The 19,268-nt window shown below is 40.0% G+C and overlaps 1 protein-coding gene across 11 annotated transcripts in view; it reads left to right on the forward strand.

Moving 5' to 3' along the window:
* Window positions 1–15,872: 15,872 nt before the first annotated feature.
* C2CD5 (C2 calcium dependent domain containing 5) overlaps window positions 15,873–19,268 on the forward strand; it is a 65,426-nt gene continuing 62,030 nt past the window's right edge. For 2 of the 11 annotated variants that reach the window (XR_014885228.1, XR_014885229.1), the window contains exon 1: window positions 15,873–16,529. Coding sequence is in view for 8 of the 11 variants with exons in the window: in XM_085231597.1 (XP_085087723.1) it covers window positions 16,440–16,529 (90 nt within the window). In the remaining 3 variants the exon portion in view is untranslated. The remainder of the gene's footprint in view (window positions 16,530–19,268) is intronic. The other 9 variants (XM_085231597.1, XM_085231606.1, XM_085231626.1 and 6 more) reach the window with 7 other exon arrangements.

Below are 19,268 nucleotides of genomic sequence, written 5' to 3' on the forward strand. Positions count from 1 at the left end.
CATCTGCTGCTATGCATGGCACATCATCAAGTTAGTCAGCTGTGTTTATGTCTTTGGTAAGGGAGAGCTTGGAACATAAAGTCTCAAGTTTAGAGACAATAAAGGTACATGTTTACACTGGAAAGAGTAAGGAACGAAGGTACAGAAGATTTACCAAGTGTACACAGCCAACTTCTGAGGAAGTCTATGCTCTGCTTTGTAGGGCTGCAGAGCTCAATCGCAGAGGCAGAGAGGACTGAAGAGGAGGACGGCTCGCCGGTTCCTGCCTGATCAGACAACTTGCAGCAGGGAGGAGGGTAAGCAACAAGTGTAACAGAAGTTGCTACTAGGAGAACATCACGTCTCACAAACAGCATTCTATCAAGTCACCTTGAAAGAGAACCGGAAACCTCATTGCCAGATAAACAAACACATTCCTAATGATCACCAGCTTTCCTGAATTGTTTCTTTCCCGTCTTGCCTCAAGTATTTTAGCTGGCACAACAGGTTTGACTCCGCAGTCTTTACGCTTGAAAATGTGACAAATTTTCTGGTTCCTTCCCATCAGCAGAACTTTTAACATGTGAAAAGGAACGAATATTCATTCCGGCCTCACCCCCCTCTCTCCAGCACCGCTGGAGAGGAGCAATGCCTTTGGTTCTTCCCTACACGCTGGAATTTTGCATTTCTATGTCAGCCGGTCCTCCCAGCCCCAAGCCGCACAGGCTGCGGTTAGCCCGGAGCACCGCAGATCATCTTTCACAGGCAGGTTGCAACTGCAACCTTCTGCTCCCATTCTGTGATCCACCTATCTCCTGCATCAATGTTACTCGAGATTTACGTTTTTACTACGTTTGACTTCAAGCTTCTACCTCAGTTGTGGGTTTTATTTTTCTTTTGTTTTGTTTAGAAGATATTATTTTCCCTGGTTTTCATTACAGTTGGCTTTGGGCATGTCGGCAGCTTAGTCAGCAGTTCGAGCAGCGAGAGGCCAAGACTTGTTTTTCTTCTTTTTATCCCTTTCATCCAGTGGAAAAAGTTTCCCGCTGCTCTGCCTACTGATATTCGATATCCTGTCTCCTTCTGCTGTACATCTTTAAGTTTTAAAGAACTGCACGTCAGAGAGCTCTGTTAATTATCATAATTTTGAGTTGCTTTTTTTTTTTTCCCCCTGCATTTTGGAGGTGATACTTCTCAGGGGAATGTTTTTTTCCTGATCCAACTCACATTTGTGTGATAAAAAAGCACTTTATCATCTTTCTCATGTTTTGTAACAGTGTACTTAATCTGCAGAATTAAAAGAATGCTTGCAATAAGCAAAATAGCAATTCAGCAGGTTTTTCAGAATGTATTTTACAAGTAATATTGTAATGCAAAAAAAAGTAGAGATATCTGGGGAGTTTCTCTTGAAATAGTTTACAGTCTGATAGATTTTCCTGGTAAGTATCTTCCTGTCTGTGCTTTATGAGCATCTTTCTGGAAACAACATCAAATACCTACATTGGAAAGGAAACAGTGCAGTTATTGATCATTTAATTTAATCAAATGTACCATTTACAGCCGTTTTATGATGAGTAAATTGCAAAAACATTTCTAAAATCTTCTTCTACCATGACCGTTAAAGTCCTGGTTATCTTTACAACTGTTTCCCACTGTCTTTTGGAACAGGAAGCTTTAATCTGCAGAAAAACACAAGTATACATAAGCAGAAATACTGAAGGAGTGATTGCAAGGTAGGTTGGCCAATCCTGCAATTGCATGGATTAACTGCTCAGAATTTAGATATGTATGCAACATCCTTCATAGATCCTTAACAGTGGAAAAGCAGAACTCATGAGACAACTCTTCTGTGGCGGTCAGTTATAGTTCAGTAAATCATTGTCTTCCTTTACTTCGCTCAATTTAATTGCACAGAATCATTGGCTCGAGGTCAACCTCTGTGTCATCCCTAAGTGTTCCCAGAACAGCTCCGCCACATCCACAGCCTATCTTAAAGCCAGAACCACACATGGACCTGTAAGGAGGAAAGTGAAATAAACCCAAATATCTGAACTTTCAGAATACTTAAAAGTAATTAACTTTAAAACACTTTGATGAATTTGAGATCACAACATATTTGTAGTTCTGGTGTGTTTTTTCTTTCTTTCTTTCTTTCTTTCTTTCTTTCTTTTTTTCTTTCTTTCTTTCTTTCTTTCTTCTTCATTTCTTTCTTTCTTTCTTTCTTTCTTTCTTTTTTTGTTTGTTTGTCTTCCTTTCATCAACTGTAACTTTCATGGTATTTAAGGAAAAGTTCTTCTAAATCTTGTGTGTACATGAGAGTTGGTGCCAGAAACCAAACATCTGGCAGAAAATATTTTCTCCTACAATAACGTTTCCTTTGCTTGCTTTTTTATAAAGCAAACTTTAATTGTTTCCAGAAATATTATGAGTTTCTGCTCTTTTCTGATGTATTTTAACTTTTCTTTCCTTTGGGGAAAAAAAAAAAAAAAAACCACAAAAGAAAAGCTCCCAAAAATCAGAAAGAAAATCTTTGTGGTGTTTTTCAGCATTCCTTCCTCAGCCTGTTGTTCGAATCTGATTGTAATAATTCACTAGATGTTTTCATAAAAAGAGCGAGGCTTCTTTTACAAAGAAAAGCTCATAATTAAAAGGTTGTACCTTGCAATGGAGTTTGGCAAAATCTGAATTTCATAGCAGAAGGATCACAGAATAGAACACAAAAAAGAAGAACAAAGCACATTTTTGATGTATTTACTGAAAGCTGCAGAAAAAAGTTAGAAAATAATGTGTAGTAAGCTGTGGTGTGGTTTGTTGTGTTAGGGTTTTTTTCTTTTTCTTTTTTGGAGGTGGGTGTGTTGAATACTGTATCAGGAAACAAGTTTAAGAAAAAAAATAAAAGAAATATAAGAAAGCTACACAGTGGAGAGGTTTAGACTCAAAGTTCAAGAAGCAGCTGAGACAGCCATGGCTGTAGCTGTGGAAAGGCAATTCGTATGACTCTGACCCAATTTGACAAAACCCTGAAGTTAACTGCAGTTTTACGTGAGCAAAAGATGTTTCTGTGTGGACACAAAGTGAATAAAATCAGTACAAACAGTTCAAAAACAAGATAAAATGTTTCCATAGGCTATGTTTGAAAAACTAATCACAACTTTTATGTCTCTTATCGGGAAAGCATGGAATTTACTCCAATAAAACTTAGGTCAAAAGAATTTAGAATAAATAAAAGAAAAGCATTCTTAACTGTCATAGGAGTATGGAAAACAGTGCTTTGGGCGCTTTACCTAAATGTTGTGGCTGACTAATTTTATGACTGATAATAATATCTGCAGTTACTGCACATGCTAATTTAAGGACAATAAAGATAAGAGTAATTAAATCTTATTCTTGTTGGGTATAAACTAAATTGTCAGAAGTCAGGAAGGAATTTTTCAAATCTTAGTATGTAGAGCACTGCATATTTTTTAATGGATTATTAGAAATATGTTCACCTTTTTTTTTTTTCAATTTTTTTTTTTTTAAGTCTCTGATTCGTGCATAGCATTGAGTGCAGGAGAGTGGATCGCCCATACCATGTGGCATCAGATTAGTTTTGGTGTTCTACAAACACACTCATAACTGAGATAATCATGTTTATATTAAAATGTATGTAGAAATATGTAATTATTGTATTCAAGCATTCACATAGTCCTACATAAATTCTAGTTCTAGTATGCTTCGATTTTTTTAGCCTGGTGCTTTGTAAGAATTATACACCATTTCTACATTGAACATTCAGGACATATCCTCACGCACGTCAGCACAGAGATCTGACAGAAAGAGGGAGTGCTGCCATGGAGCCTTTCTTCTCCCCTAATGAGCCTTCAAGGGCTGCTGAGGAAATCCAGGTCCTTAGAGAGTTCTGCATAACTTTCAGAGGTTGTTTTTTTTGTCTGGTTGGTTGGTTGGTTGGTTGGCTGTTTTTTTTTTCTGTCTGTTTTGTTTTTCCATAGACAAGCATAGCTGTGTATCAACAGATGCTGCATGTATAGAACACACATATACTAGCTTTTAGTTTCTGTTGAGACCTCATCAGAAAGACCATGTACAGTGCTGATTCCATGTTAAAACCAAAACAAGTATGGATAAGGAATAAAAACATGACAAGGTAAATGGAGACCCCTACTCCCTTGTAAGAGGAGTCTGGAACAGTACAATAAAGTCTGAACATGGGTAGAGTCACACTCTACAAAAGTATTGGGTGGAAGTTTTTTCCCTTTAGGATACCTACTTAAGATAAAAGACAATGTTAGTGTGCACAAAATAGATATAAGCTGCTACTGGTGTTCTAGGTAGAAATTTCTGACTATGTATTGATGCTCTCAAACAGCCTTCAAAAATGAGTAATGGGGACAAGAAATGTCTTGAAGTTAAGGCTACGCTTGACTTTACTATTAAGACAAAGTATCTGATTTATTTTTCCTCTCCTGAAACTAAGCAAGAAGAATGTTTCACAGTGGTTGCTTTTAAAAGCTTCAGTATATTCTATACACAAACTTAACTGGAACTTCTTTAACCAGCAGGAAAAAATGATAATAAAATAAAGAATTAACCCACAAGTTAACTAGCTACATATCATCTGAAAACAGCCAAAGAAACCTCTATCCTCAGACACAGTTAAATCACAAGAAGCTTGATATCTGTTGTCTTAGACACTTAGATCAAAAACAGTGGTGATTTTGTGTGTGTGTGTGTTTGTTTGTTTGCTCTTTGTTTTAAATATAGGTTAGCATATTATTTCTAAGAAATTCCAGGCATTTGCCTGCTGGTTTATTCTGATCAGAGTGAGAATTGGAAAACAACAGCCTGTTAGCTGTACTTAGAATTCTGTGTCATGCTGTTTGGAGTCATGGCAGTTTGGAGTGAGAAAAGATGTGCAGAAGCATAACCCATTCTAGGTCCAGTCCAATACTAGTTACAAGTTTTAGTACTGCACATCTGAGCATGTGGTCATCTGAGATGGCTAAAATAGAATTTTTCTTTTTCCAGCTTACTTTTCAACTGCACAAAGTTCAACTACCTAATTCAGCTCATCACTATGTATCTATCTCAGGTTAAGTCAGCTGGGAGGGAGGACTGCATTATCTCATACCAAAGTTCTTTTATATGACTTCTTGAAAAAAAATGCATATAGCTACCAAGAATAGAAAATGAAACTGTGAGGCATATCTGGTTTATGAGCCTTTTCTTCTAGGAGCCATTCAATATCACAGATAGATTTAAAAAAAAACTTTCGTAACAGCAAGCTCTGACAATAAAGCCTCAGTCTGGTGCTGGAAGAGCTAATAACTGTAAAGGGTGCATCTGAAAGACAGATCTGGTATGCCTTTGCTGCACGACAAAAGAGGTCCATAAGCATGGTTTGGTATACTCATCTAACAGTTGCCAAATATTCAAAAACTTCATGCCAAGTGAATTACAAAGTATGGGCTAGTATCTAAAATCTCACTCGGAGTCAAGATCCTTTGCAAATATTTCAAGTAGTTTCCTCAGCTTAACAGCATCACTTTTCATTCAGTTTTGTCTCAGCATTTTAGTTCCCATCCACAAGTTCAAGACACCAAACTAAGAACTCATGAACACTATGTGGCTCGAGTGAATATTGGAGTACATCACACAGCATGCGTGCATCTCAAACACTTAATGATGTATGCATCAGGATTACCACCTATGGAGAACAAGCAGCATACTTCCAACAGCTTCACTCCAGGCCACTGTCTGTGCTTTCAGACTACAAGGATTCTAACTACACTGACTTCAAACGCCGTATCAGGGCTGTAATATGTTATCTGTGGTGTAACTAATCTACTGCGGTAGTTTCTGCATTGCCTTATCTCAGCAATGCATAAAAACAAAACAAAACAAAACAAAACAAAAAAAAAAACAAGCACTACCTGCGCAAGAAAAACGTTTCAAGCACTATCTGAGACAGATTGTGCTTTTTTAAAGTTGAAAATCAATGCTATCATGCTCCTTCTCCACACATCCAAATAATAACAAGGTTAAAACAACATTAGTTCTGTCTTAATTTCAAAACAATCTTCCAACATGAAGTGATGGCTGCAATGATTTATCTGCTGACTTAAAGCACTGAAAGTTACATAGTATATTGAGATAATCTCAGATATAAGTGGAAAATCACTGGAAAGGAAGGTCGCAGATAAAATATGATGCAAAGGTGATAGCAGTTAACTCTTAACCTTCAGAATCTGTGCTAGAATTAGGCCTTCAAAAATTCAAGGCCTCATCTTCATATAGATCACAGCTATGTTTTGCAACAGACTATTCAAGTCCATTAATCTGGATTTCTGCAAGGCTTATGTCATGGTCCCGCACCACATCCTTACCTTTAAATTGGAAAAAGACAGATTTGAAGGGCGGACTATTCAGTGGGTAAAGAATTGGTTGGATGGTCGCAGCCAGATAGTTGTGGTCAGTGGCTCTAAGTCCGGGTGGATGCCAGTCATGGGTGTTGAGACTGCTGCTCTTTAACATCTTTATCAGTGATAGTGGTTTTGAATACACCTTCAGCAAGTTTGTGGACACTATCAAGCTGAGTGCAGTTGATATACCAGAAGGAAGGGATGCCATTCACAGAGACCTGGACAAGCTTGAGAAATAGGCCATGTGAACCGAATGAAGTTCAACAAGGCCAAGTGCAAGTTGCACTTCAACTGTGGTAATCCCAGGTATGTGTACAGAGTGGGAGAACTCTTTTGAGAGCAGTCCTGCAAAGAAGGACTTGGGGGTTCTGGTGAATGAAAAGTTCTGTATAAGCCAGCATTGTGCTTGCAGCCTGAAGGCTGCAAAGAGGGGTGGCCAGTATGGCAAGGAAGGTGATTGTCGCCCTCCAATCTGCCCTCATGAGGCCCCATCCGGAGTATTACATCTAGGCCTTGGGCCTGCGGCACAACAAAGATCTGTAGCGGTTGGAGCTGGTTCAGAAAAGACTATAAAGATGATCAGAGGGCTGGAGCTCCTCTCTTATGAGGAAAGGCTGTGGGAGCTGTGTTTGTTCATCTTAGAGAAGAGAAAGCTCCAGGAGGACCTCACTGTGGTTTTCCACTGCTAGAGGGGAGACAGACTTTTTACATAGTCTAATAGTAATGGGACAAAGGGAAACAGTTTTAAATTAAAAGAAGGGAGATTTAGCCTGATCTGGCTGTTGGCAACCCTGCCCACAGCAGGGGGGTTGTAACCAGATGACCTTTCAGTTCTCTTCCAACCTAAGCCATTCTATGATTCTGTTCTGTTCTATGACTTCATGGAACTGCACTCACCAGCCTGTAACTTCACTCTGCAGGACAGTTATGAAGGTTCCTCCCCAGGGTGGCCAACTCCCTCTGCAGGCCTTTCCACCTCCTTTTCCAAAGTTTAGCTGCCAGACTTCAAGACCAGCATTAATATAGATGGAGATTACTTGAAAATAACTCCTGGGGTCTCTGCAGCTTCTGCACATGGTCTGGGAGCTGGACTAGGCTTGGGCTCAGGCCCTTAGCCCTCACCTGAGGGCTACAGCAGTAGTAGTAAACTGACTGCATCCATCCTTGCAGTGCACACCTCATGACACTACCCTGCTGCCTTGTCTCAACTTTTGACCTGCCTAGTTAGTGTAGACCAGCACTCCATGGATTCAGCAATTCTTGCTTGGGTGCTGTGGGACTTCATACCGATGGATAGGTGCCACTGTCCTTGCTGCCTTGTTGTTACCCTTATCTCCTGGCATGCCTAAGTAAGGTCTGTATTCAACTTTCACACGCTGGAAAATATTCAGTAGTTTTACAGAGAGTTTTACTCTCCTTTTGTGCTGAGTTGTGTTGTAGAATTGAAGAGACAAATGGCATGGAGATGTGTCACGGGAGGGTCAGGCTGCATGTTAGGAAAACGTTCTTCACTGGAGAGTGGTCAGGCATGGAAAAGGTTCCCCAGAGCCCCAATCTGTCAGAATTAAGGAGTGTTTGGACAACACCCTCACACATGCTGGATTTTGCATACTCCTGTGCAGAGCGATGAGCTAGGCTTGATGATCACTCTGTTCCTTCCAGCTCAGGATATTATATTCTATGATTCTATAAAAATCATTACATTTAATTATCAATATTTCACAGGTTATGTTGTTCATAATCATCTTAATAAAATCAAAGCAGTATGTTCCTCAGCTAACAACACAGTCCAATGTGATGATCATAATTCTCCTGTACATAAAAGGAGCAAAAATACAGAACAAGCTTGACAAATGTGAATTTTTTTGTCCTTTGAAAGGAGTTTCAAGACTCTGTCTTCATATATCAAAAGCTCCATAAATTGCTTTTAACAGGGTCAAATGCTGCATTGGCCACAACCTTGTCAGGAATGAATTAAGATGGTACTCAGAACAAGCACAGATGACAGAGATCAGGATCCTACTTTTAGTTAGCCAGCTTTTACTCAACACAAGTTTTTAGTTAAGTAGTCAGGCGCTAAGTAACAAATATGAAGAGTTTGCTTCAATGGCTAGTCATCAAGAGAATGAGTTGGATTAATTCACAGTTATACAACAAGCCTGTACTGAGACCATTGATCTTCTCTCTTTTCTGCAACACATAATACAGTTATGAGTACTAAGACTGCATCAGATTTTTATTTTTATTTTTGAAAAGAGTGCTTTGTGGGACTTCAATTATCCTGCAACTCTTGCACTTCTGTGATTTTTCTGTGAAGGGAGATTCCTTTCTCATCCCAGAGGGGTGCAGGAATGTACATAGAAATCAAGATTCTGATAAATAAATCAGAAAATTGCTTTGTTAGGAGCATTCTTGGTCACTCCAATAATCCATCAGCCACAGATAACAATCTTTTCTGCGCTGGACTTCTGTGTAACTTTATATACAGCATAAGATTTTATCACTAAGCCCATACAGCTCTGCTTCCTGAACCAACAGCACCATTCTCTTGCTATATCACAAAATATACAGTGCCTATTTCCAGTAGGAAACACAAAATGAACTTGGAACTTCTAGTTGTGGCTGTCTGCCTGCTCTGAATAAAGAGGAAATAGTTTATTCTATCTGTTCATCCTTTATCACAGTGAGCCTGAAGAGAGGTTTTCTGTCTAACTTGTGAAGTACTTAATCTCTTAACGGTCACAGTTCCCTCTTCCTCATTCATGATGTGTCATGAGCACTTTGTGAAGCTGAGCTTGAATGACATTTTCTACAGCGGTAGAATATACTTTTCACAACAAGTTGGATGGTGGTAGAAAGTGAATTATAAGGATGTTACAGTTTAAGCTTCTAAACTTCACCAGCCTGAGTTAGAAGCCTAGTTTTTATACTTCCTATGTACTAATGGCAGAGAGAGAATTCAGATCAGGAGCCTGCCTGCCTCCTTTGGCTTGGCACGAAAATTAAACTCTCTTAAAATAAACAAGGTGAAAGCTGCTGTCAGTTGTTTTGACAGTAAATTAACAACACCACAGTGTAGGCACAGGGCTGCATTCTTCAATTTTGTAAGAAGCTGAATGTTGCATGCTGCTGAAAACAAAACTTGGCAAGTTTGTTCCATGAATTTGTGTTTTTATTGTTTATATGTTAGAAACTTTAATGTTTAATAGCTCACAACATCATGTCTATTCCAAATAGAACACAAGAAGAAAAAGCATCACATGGTTATTAAGAACTGCATGCGCTCCAAGTTTTAGAATACAAAGATTTATTGTTTTACTCGTAATCCAATTTAATCTCTTTAATGCACCAGGAAATAGCTTGCATATCTTGTGAAGGATCTTGAAGACTACTCTACCGATAGTTGAGTGGTTACTGTCCTTAAAATATCCTCCACCAAGACAGGAGGATTTGCTGAGGATGTGTGGAGTCTTTCTTGGACAGCTGTTGGTAAGACAAACTGCAAGGAGCATAGCTACTGAAAGGACCATAGCTCTAATAAGCATTAACCAACCTTTCAGGACCATCAACTTTGATCCTGACAGCAATTTCAATACATAAATATACCTGTCCATTAGTATTTCATTCTATCTGTTCAGGTCCAGTCCAAAAATATTCATGCAGGAAAAAGGAAGACAAAATACCAGCAATGTTAAAGACAAGAAAAAAATCAGCAAATCTAACAATTCTAATAACTGTGAAAGTCTAACACAAATTACAAGCAGTTAAACATTTATTTGACTCAACCTTTAGGAGGAGAAAGTCACTGAAGGACTAATTATCTTCTAATGATATAAATGCTACTGTTAACAATTACATTTAATTAAATTATTAACTAGGTGTTGACTAATTAACTAGGGCTTTGTACGTTTGAAGTACTTTGAATAGCTGTTATTATTGTACTGCTTGTAACTAAATATCTTTCCTAGAACATGTGTACACAGGGTTCTGCTGCAATCTGTGTGAACTGATATCCCAGTTATGCCATTGCCACTCATTGCTCATAAAATGCACAAAGCAATGTTATTTCTCTTACAGAAGTAGAAGAAAGATAAATGATATCCAATTACTAGCTGAGAACATGACATCAGCTCCAGTTGTTTGATTCTCCCCGTAGGTAATTGCATACATTCTCATGTTAGTGAATATTTATTTTATCCAATTTCTTTCAAGTCTATCTGGAAATTGAAAGCTTCACGCAGCAATAATAGCATGAAATGGAAAATTTTAACATTGTTAAATTATTTTAATGTTGTTATGAACTCCTTGATATGGACCAAATCCTAAACTGCTAAATTCAACAGGAAATTGTTACTGATTTGACTGGACTGATGAAAAGATGTCATATTCAAAAAAAAAAAAAAAAAAAAAAAAAAAAAAGTTGAGATTTTTCTTCCAAAGGAAATACTTTCATTTAATATCCAGAAAACAAACATACATAAACAACTCAAAAATACAATTTTTGGTCTGAGGAATAATTGAGCTTATGTTTACCCTTTTAAAGTAAGTCTTGAAAATAATTCTTGGCTTCTGTTTGTCCTCAAAGGACGCAGAGGTTTTACTCAATTCACTAGGTCTATGAATAGGAATAATATTTTAGAAATCACAGGAATTAGAGAAAAGAGTTTTCATTGGGTAAGCTTTTTCTCATACATAGTATTAGCACATTTGCCTGGATCCAACTATCTGTTCTATCAATAGTACGGTATTTTTATTTCTTGGCAATCTTTAACTTTAAAAATCAACTCCAAGATATTGTCACCTTTGAAAGACCAAATGAGTTCTGCATTCAGTCCCTGTGTAATAGAAAGAAATAGGCAATATTAACATATATCACCACTGTCAGCTCAAATTACTTTCCTTAGCTTGAGAACTATTTTGAATGGATTCAGGACAAAAGTAAGGTATGTGATACAATTAATAGCATACATTGGCAGTTTAATTCCACCGGGGAGATAACTCATTATGATAATCTCATTTTTTCATACTATAGCATCAAGATTAAAAAGTATTATTGAGAGAAGTCGCTTTAGACAAAGCAGGACGAAGCCAGGAAAACTGAACTCATTACAACCTTCCCAAGTGGGTGTGTGTGTATCTACATACCTATTATCTACATAACACTCAGGATACAACACACTCTGGGCATTATAAAAAGCTATTTTTGTACTGTTGTCCTGTAGATTTCAGCAGATAGCTTTGGAACATGCAGTTTTACAGACAAATACTGGCATTTTTCCAGCAAATAAAAACTGGCACTGCAAAGTTTTATCTGTGGATAGTAGTTGACAACTATTACCGTAGTGTCCTGTTACAGATACCACTCAGCACAGCAACTGCAGGAGAAACAGAGCCAGTACCTTCTGTGAATGCTACAGTGCAAAAACAGACGTACCTTTAAGTAGATTTCTAATGAAGTCACTGTGGTTTCAATAAAGGAGAAGCAAATGAACAAAATTTCTTCACTGACTTTTCTCAAAATCAGCTTAATGCTGATAAATATAAAATATATATATAAAAGTATAAATAAAGTGTTCCTTCCAATGGTGAAGACACCTCCTTTAACATCTCAATTGATGTTGCAACTTGAGAAAAGTTTAGGATAATACCTCCTAACCTGTATGTAAAGAAGGTCAATAAACCAGCACGTTGAAATCTAACCTAAAGGGGTAGGTTTAGTTAGCAGACTAAAGGTATGGGGAAAATTGTTCTTTGGAGTATCAGTTTCTAAACTAAGGGTTAAACGTGTGTGCCTATCACAAGAAAAATCTCTTTGTTGGACATCAACGCACATATTGAGCTAACAGTTGCACAGGAAGAAAATCAAAATCCTATCGTAGTTAAATACGTGGGGAGGCAAAAAAAAAGAAGAAAAAAAGAAAAAAAGAAAAATTTAGGTTATAAAATCACCCAGCTTCGCCCACACAAAAATCTTAGCTTTATGGCACTCACTTTTCTGTACAAGACGTCTTTACAATTCTAATTAGCAACATTCTTGGTTTGTAGAAATTCGGCTATGATGCCATTGACTATATGACAATACATACTCAAGTGAGATAACTGTTCTTTGAACATATCATACTTGTTACCTAACTGAAGCAGGACTTGTAACAACTCTTCATGACCTGCTAAAACACCACTTTTAAGTAGAAAGGAAAGAAACTTGGCAGGAGACAAAGTGGATGTTAAAACATAGTAAGTTCCTCACAACTTTATTGCCCTTATGATGAAAATAGATCTTGAAGCTTTCTATGGATATCTAAGCATGCATTTTTCTGAGAAAGTACATACAGTGGGTTTAAAGTATATTCATTACATCAAACATTTGCCTGAACAGCAGGAAATCTAATACTTTTTCAGATGCGACAAACAGTCTATACATTCTAGGGCTCCAGCCAAACTTTTGCGAGAGTCCCTTCTACCTTTCCCTTTCCGTAAACTCCTGCTGGCCGTAGGCAACTGGAATGCTATTTGCATGACATGTTGACAGGTTAATTTACCAGAAAACAGATCTCCAGTACACACCAGCATAGGAAGTCATCAACCTTATGATAGACATAACACAACAAGCAGGTTTCTTAATGCATTCAATTTTGACTAACTGATCCTTTCAAATAGTTAAGAAACAGATGTGGACTGGTTTTCTAAAACAGTTGTGGGGTTTTTTCTTCATTTCTCATATTTTGTTTGAATACTAAAATCTTCGTTTGAATACTAAAATCTTCGTTTGAATACTAAAATCTTCGTTTGTAAAGATGGGTCCTTACACAAATCTTAGAGAAATATGTACCATATCAATCCTTGCATTTCATTACTTCACAGAGAAGGAGAGGCATGTTTGCTAGGAAACACTGGTAAAGCTTCTCTGGAACACTGCTTCCTATCTGAGATAATATAATTAAAGAAAACACATGGTCTATTTGGAGAGTCTTCAGGGGAAGTCAAGAAGAAATGTTCAGACACATGAAAGAAAGACCTCTGAAGACTGGAAAAAGTTCTGCTTTCTTTTTTTGTTTGTTTTTAATTTGTTCAAAATAAGTTATAGAATCATGGAACTGCAGGGGTTGGAAGGGTCCTCTACAGATCATTGAGTCCAACCCCACTGCTAAAGCAGTGTCCCTACAGTAGGTCACACAGGTAGGCATCAAATCTATAAAACATCCTTTTAAAAATGCTGCCTGAGTAAAACGAACTAATATTCATCCTCTCTCATTATCTAAGAGATGGGAATCCACATATGAACCAAAAATTCAAAATTAAACTTAGAACTTTTTACCTATAGTAGTTAATATGTGGATCCTATTGGCCCCAGTTAAATAGCATGACAGCTTACCTAAAAACACACGTATCAGTTACAAGCAATCTAAAGATCTTCTAATATTTCTGAAGGGATAATCTGTTACCCAGGTTTAGTAGATGAGACAAGAACAGAGTTGTATTTCATCTTGAAGCACTCAGTTTGAACTCTAGACTTTTTTATATTGAAAAACAATTAGATGAATTGTCTGGGAAGATATGAAAAGCCCTTAGGAGCCAGGAGTGCTGGAACCTACCTGGATGAGTTTCTCTCTTTTAAGATGTTCCCTTGAATCTGTTTCCTTATTTACTTACAGCAAGCACCAGATAGAATAATGCATGAATCGTTTAAGGATTGTCCCAAACAGTAGCTATTTTATTTACTAAGGGAGTATACTTAGACAGGTACTCACTGCATTAACTGTCCATTAGTCAGTCAAACTGCTCAACCTCTGGTGAGCACTAAAGAATTCCAGAGGTTTTGTTCACTGTTCAGTGCTTAAAAACAGATTTAGCAAGAACCTGGCTTCATACAAATATTTTGTTGAGACACCTACCTATCTCTGAAGAGATACAACTAAACTTGTGCTCTTTTCCTTATGATGTACTGGACAGTTTCAATCTTTATCTTCTAAATGGGCTAAAAAATTTTTCTTCCAAATTAAAACAAAAATTGTCAAGCCTTCCCAATCTTTAGGATCTGAAAAAATCATTCTGCATATCACAATATGTAGTAAAGTCGTAATAACCACACAATGTTTCCTAAAAATTGTTGCATTTTAATATATTTATCGAATTAAGGGGAAAAAAAAAAAAAAAAAAAGGTGTTTTTGCCAGAAAAAGAACATATAATAAAGTTTGTTTTGTTTTTACTTTGTTCCTACTTGTTTATAGTCAAGAACTCACTTTACACTCCCTAAATCTTGGGCTACTATGCAGTGTACATCACAAATCAATGAGGGCCAAGGAATCCTGTATCTACCAAGAGCAACAGAGAACTGTTTTAATTTTTTGTCATCACACCCTCTGCTGGTGATTTTCTACAGCAGTAAGAAAGTTAAAATATAGGAATGCCTATGCTTACTAGCAATGTAGAAAATTAATGGCCTCTCTTCAGGGTTCTACTACTAAGGACTCAGCATCCACATCATATGCCATTCAGAAGCTTTTACACTACATTCTGTTTGCTGTAATGGCCTGAATTCCATTAAACAGCTGGAATATATTTGGTGTACTGCTAGTGAGGGCTTTTCACTTCAATCTAATCCAAAAGAAATATCCAGTCCATGTGCTGCACAATTGCCCCATTCTGTGAGTGAGAACAACACTTAAATAGGTGATAACAGAAGATTCCATTAAAAATAGCAAACTTCTGGTCTAAACCACACCCACACTATTAGTGGCATATATTCCTGGAAGGATTCCCTTCCAGGATCTTTGCTCTTTATTGCTGTTCTGCCCTGAAACTAATTCCACTGAAGCAAGGATGGATAAAAAAGCATGTATCCAGCCTGCTCATCATTTCCTCAGGTTTGCTGGATTCCAGCAGCAGTATGAATGGATCTGGAGATACCTTCACAATAAGCTGAGGAAGGGAAGTGCCATCTATGCTAACAAGGCAAAAAAGCATATAGCTGGAGGGCAGATAGCCTAACAAAGCTCCACGCCTTAATTTGCTCTGCCGCACGCTGCTGTACTTTGTTCATATGGTTTGTGCTTTTAGTATCACAGCCTAAACCATAACATTATTTAGTCTTTTGTAAGATTAGAAAGAGAGGGGAATAATCCAACCAGATCTCGCACTTGGCTCCACGTTTGGGGACTGCTCAGCCCAAGCACAAAGGCTCTTTATATCCCTGCACACCACGAAGTACTCTGAGCTGGAGGGGACCCACGAGGCCCAGGGCAACCCAATTCTGCAGTCCCAGGCCCCCACAGACAGACACACCTGCAGCTTTGTCTCCCCAAGCTTCCCCTGAGCTATTTCCTAAACAAAGAGCTTTTCAGGCATCAAGAAGTCAAAACCCGGCCACATGAACCATATCAAATCCTATTTCTGATATAACTAAATTCCATTTAATCTATTCATGATCCCTCAATTCCTGTAAATATTTTTCTTCTGATTTAAGACAGCACACCCACACACTCCACTCCCCCTGCAGGGGCCATCAGTCTCGCCCGCAGCAAATCCTTCCTCGGGGAAGGCCGGGCACACCCCGAGCCCAGGCCGCTGGCCCCGCAGCATAGCTGGACACAGGCCCCGGCGAGACCGGCGGCAACCCCGGTCATCGATGACTCGGCGCTCGCGCACCCCGCCTGTCCATCGCTAGCGCGGAACCCATCGAGGAGTCAGCGCCGGCATCGCAGCGCGACCTCCATGCCGACGACGCCATCTTGACGGCGGAGCGTCCCACGGCCCGAAGGGGGGCAGCCGCGCGCCCCTTTCCTCCCTCGCGCCTCTCTGTGTACGCGTGCGCGTAGCGGCCGTCCCCTTCCTGCTGGGCGCGTCACCGCGCGCGTGCCCGCGGCCGTTGCGGCGCCGGGTGCGGGCGTCGGCGCCGGGCATGGGCGGGCGGCGAGAGACCGTTGCTCGGTGTGACGCATGCGCGGCCGCTCCGCCCGCCCCCACGGCTCGGCCGTGCCGTTCCATGGGACGCGCGCGGTTGTTTTCTCCCTGCAGCCGGCGGGAGGCGGAGGAGGAAGATGCCGGGGAAGCTGAAGGTCAAAATCGTGGCGGGGCGCCATTTGCCGGTGATGGATCGCGCTAGCGACTTGACCGACGCCTTTGTGGAGGTTTGCGGGAGAGGAGGGACGCCGGGACCCGGGGCGGGTGGGCGGCCCCCGCCTCAGGCCCGCACCTGCCGCTGCAGAGGCACCTTGCGCCCCCGTCGCGCTGCCCAGGGCCGCCGCCCCGCGGGGCGCCCCCTGCTGGCTGGGCGGTGCCGCCCCGCGGCATGTGGCGGAGCGCTGCCCTCGGCGGGGCGGGCGGGCACCGAGCGCGGCCCCCGTGCTGCGGCAGTGGGCCGCGTTCCGCAACGCCGGCGGGAACGGCGCGGACGCCCGCGTCCGTGTCGGCTGTGGTATTTGTAGAGCGGCTTCTGGGATACGCTCGGGACTGATTGTTAGTTGACAGCCCTGGGCAGCCCGAGCGTCTTTTCACCTGCTCTTTTCAGCCTCGGGCTGAGGGTTGTTAATGAGTGGCTCTTGTTAATATGCCAGCCCTATGGAATCCGTTCCGGGATTCAGTAGATGCGTTGTAACAGGACGAAGCTGTCTTCGGAAGTGTTTTCAGGTCACTCATATCTCCGAATATAGGAAGTGCAGACTGACTGTACAGGTCCTCTCTTAAGGCTCTTATGTATATTTTCAATTAAAAGTATGTGAAAAGCTAGCATTTTCAAACATATTAGGTATGTCCTCAATAAAAATTCTAACTTAAATGCTTGAATTACACCAAAACTATCAAGTGCAAACCTTTTTTTACTATCATAGCTAACAGACCCATGCTGGCTCTTCATGGAATCGTGGAACAGCTTGGGTGGAAGGGACCTTGAAGCCCCTCTGGTTCCAACCCCGTGCTGTGGGCAGGGCTGCCACCCACCAGCTTAGGCAGCCCAGAGCCCCATCCAACCTGGTTGTGAATGAGATGGGGCACCCACAGCTTCTGTGGGCAGCAGTGCCAGTGCCTTACCACCCTCTGGGTAAAGAATTTCTTCCTAAAGTCCAACCTAAATCCTATCCTCTTCTAGTTTAAAGAGTTCTTAGGAGGAGATTGAAAAATGAGTTGATGAGGGCCTTTTGCTCAGTGGCTCTATTTCCATCACAAATAGCTCTAGAACAATTTCAGTAGCATTCCACAGTTTGAGAAGTCATACCTTCAGGAAAAGAGTTGTTCAGAAATGGAATCCTACATAAGTGTGTGCCTGTACTATAAATAGTCATTGAAGGTTGGCACAGTAATGGGATTCCAATAGGAAAAATGTCATTCAGGAACAGTACACATTGAAAAACTGGAATCTCACCGGTAAGTTCATCTTACAGAGAGATTCACTTGTGGTTTTAAATTTGATTAATAGGTAGGCTATAACACTTCTTGTGTAGGAAGACAAGAAACAGAATAGGAAGTACAGCCCTGCTGTCAGTTGGCCGCTTCTATGCTGCCCTGGGAAAAAGCAGCCCTCTCCTCTCCTGTTGGTCACTTGTTCCCAACCCTGCACCTTCTTTCTCTACCACCCCTACCTGCAGTGTGAGCAGCTTTGTAGCAAGGCATATGTCGAAACACATCTGGCTAAACATTAGCGCAACAAAAGAAAAAAGGGCAATATTTTCAGCATTATCAGTTTGGTTAGCTGTGTTAACTAACGCTCAGCTTCAAGAATGTCTTGGCACAAATAAGGCTGAGGAAATTTGTAGATGAGGCCTTGCTTTTAGGGCCAGTACTTGGAAAACAAGTTCCACATGGGAAGTACCCTTTTCACATGTGGAGCAGTTATGGCTGTGGGCAGAACATGTCAAAATGAACTTGAAACTGTCATTTTGTTTTTCAGCGAAAGCCTTTACAAAACCTTTTAGTTTAAATAAAACTGACAAGTGGAAAGCATATTAAAGTGCTAATTGATTGCTAGCATTTAATTTCTTTCTTATATATTGTAATATAAATCTAGAATTAGAAAAGAAAATGATGAAAGATTTCAATGTGGATACTTGTTTGAGGTTGTGTATAATGTGGATTTAGCCAGCAGGTGTGGTCTGAAACAAATTAGCACAGCTTCTTCTGCAGCTGTGCTGCTAAATCTGTACAATGGACAGCAGTGCAGGAGATTACCTCTCCTAGCTTTAATGATCTGGCTGGAATACTGGCTGAGTTTCCTTAGAGCTGCCTGAGGCTCTCAGGGAGCTCATTTACTCGTAAGATAGCATGTAAAATTAGGCTGGGTGGAGCTCTGTGCTGTTGTGTGTTGGCAGCTTCTGCATAAAGTAACTCTGCTGCACTAGTGTAATTATCACTATTGTAGTGCTTTGTGTGATGAATACGCCATTCAGATAGGTGGACTGTTGCCTATATGCTTTTAGTCCAAATCCACATTTTGATAGCTAGGTTATTTTTTTTTATGCTAACAGTGCTTTGCCTTGTGCTTTCATACCACTCCGATTTCTAATTTCAAAGCTTGCTTTCAAAATAGGATGTCTTCCAAAAGCATTACTGTTCTTGAATCAAGTCCAGATCCTGAATAGAATTGTACAGAGTTCTGTTGCTTGAGGTGTGGTGATGTATACAGAGATCAGTGGGCACTTGTAGGTCGCTTTTGCAGTCCTTGAAGTTGTTCAAACTAACAGGCTTTATGTAAACAAGTACAGAACCTCTTTAGAATTGGGTTGTGCACCTGTGTAAAAAAGTAACAGTGTTACATCCTTAAAAAGTGTTAAAAGAAGGTTTTTAAAATGCAAAATAGCGTTCAAAATCTGAGCCTAAATTTAATTTCCAGGATCTATTTAGACTTTCAAAAAGTAAATTATATTCAAAATCTGTAG

The sequence above is a fragment of the Meleagris gallopavo genome, chromosome 1, assembly GCF_905368555.1.
Source record: "Meleagris gallopavo chromosome 1, MGAL_WU_HG_1.1, whole genome shotgun sequence".
NCBI classification, from domain to species: domain Eukaryota; kingdom Metazoa; phylum Chordata; class Aves; order Galliformes; family Phasianidae; genus Meleagris; species Meleagris gallopavo.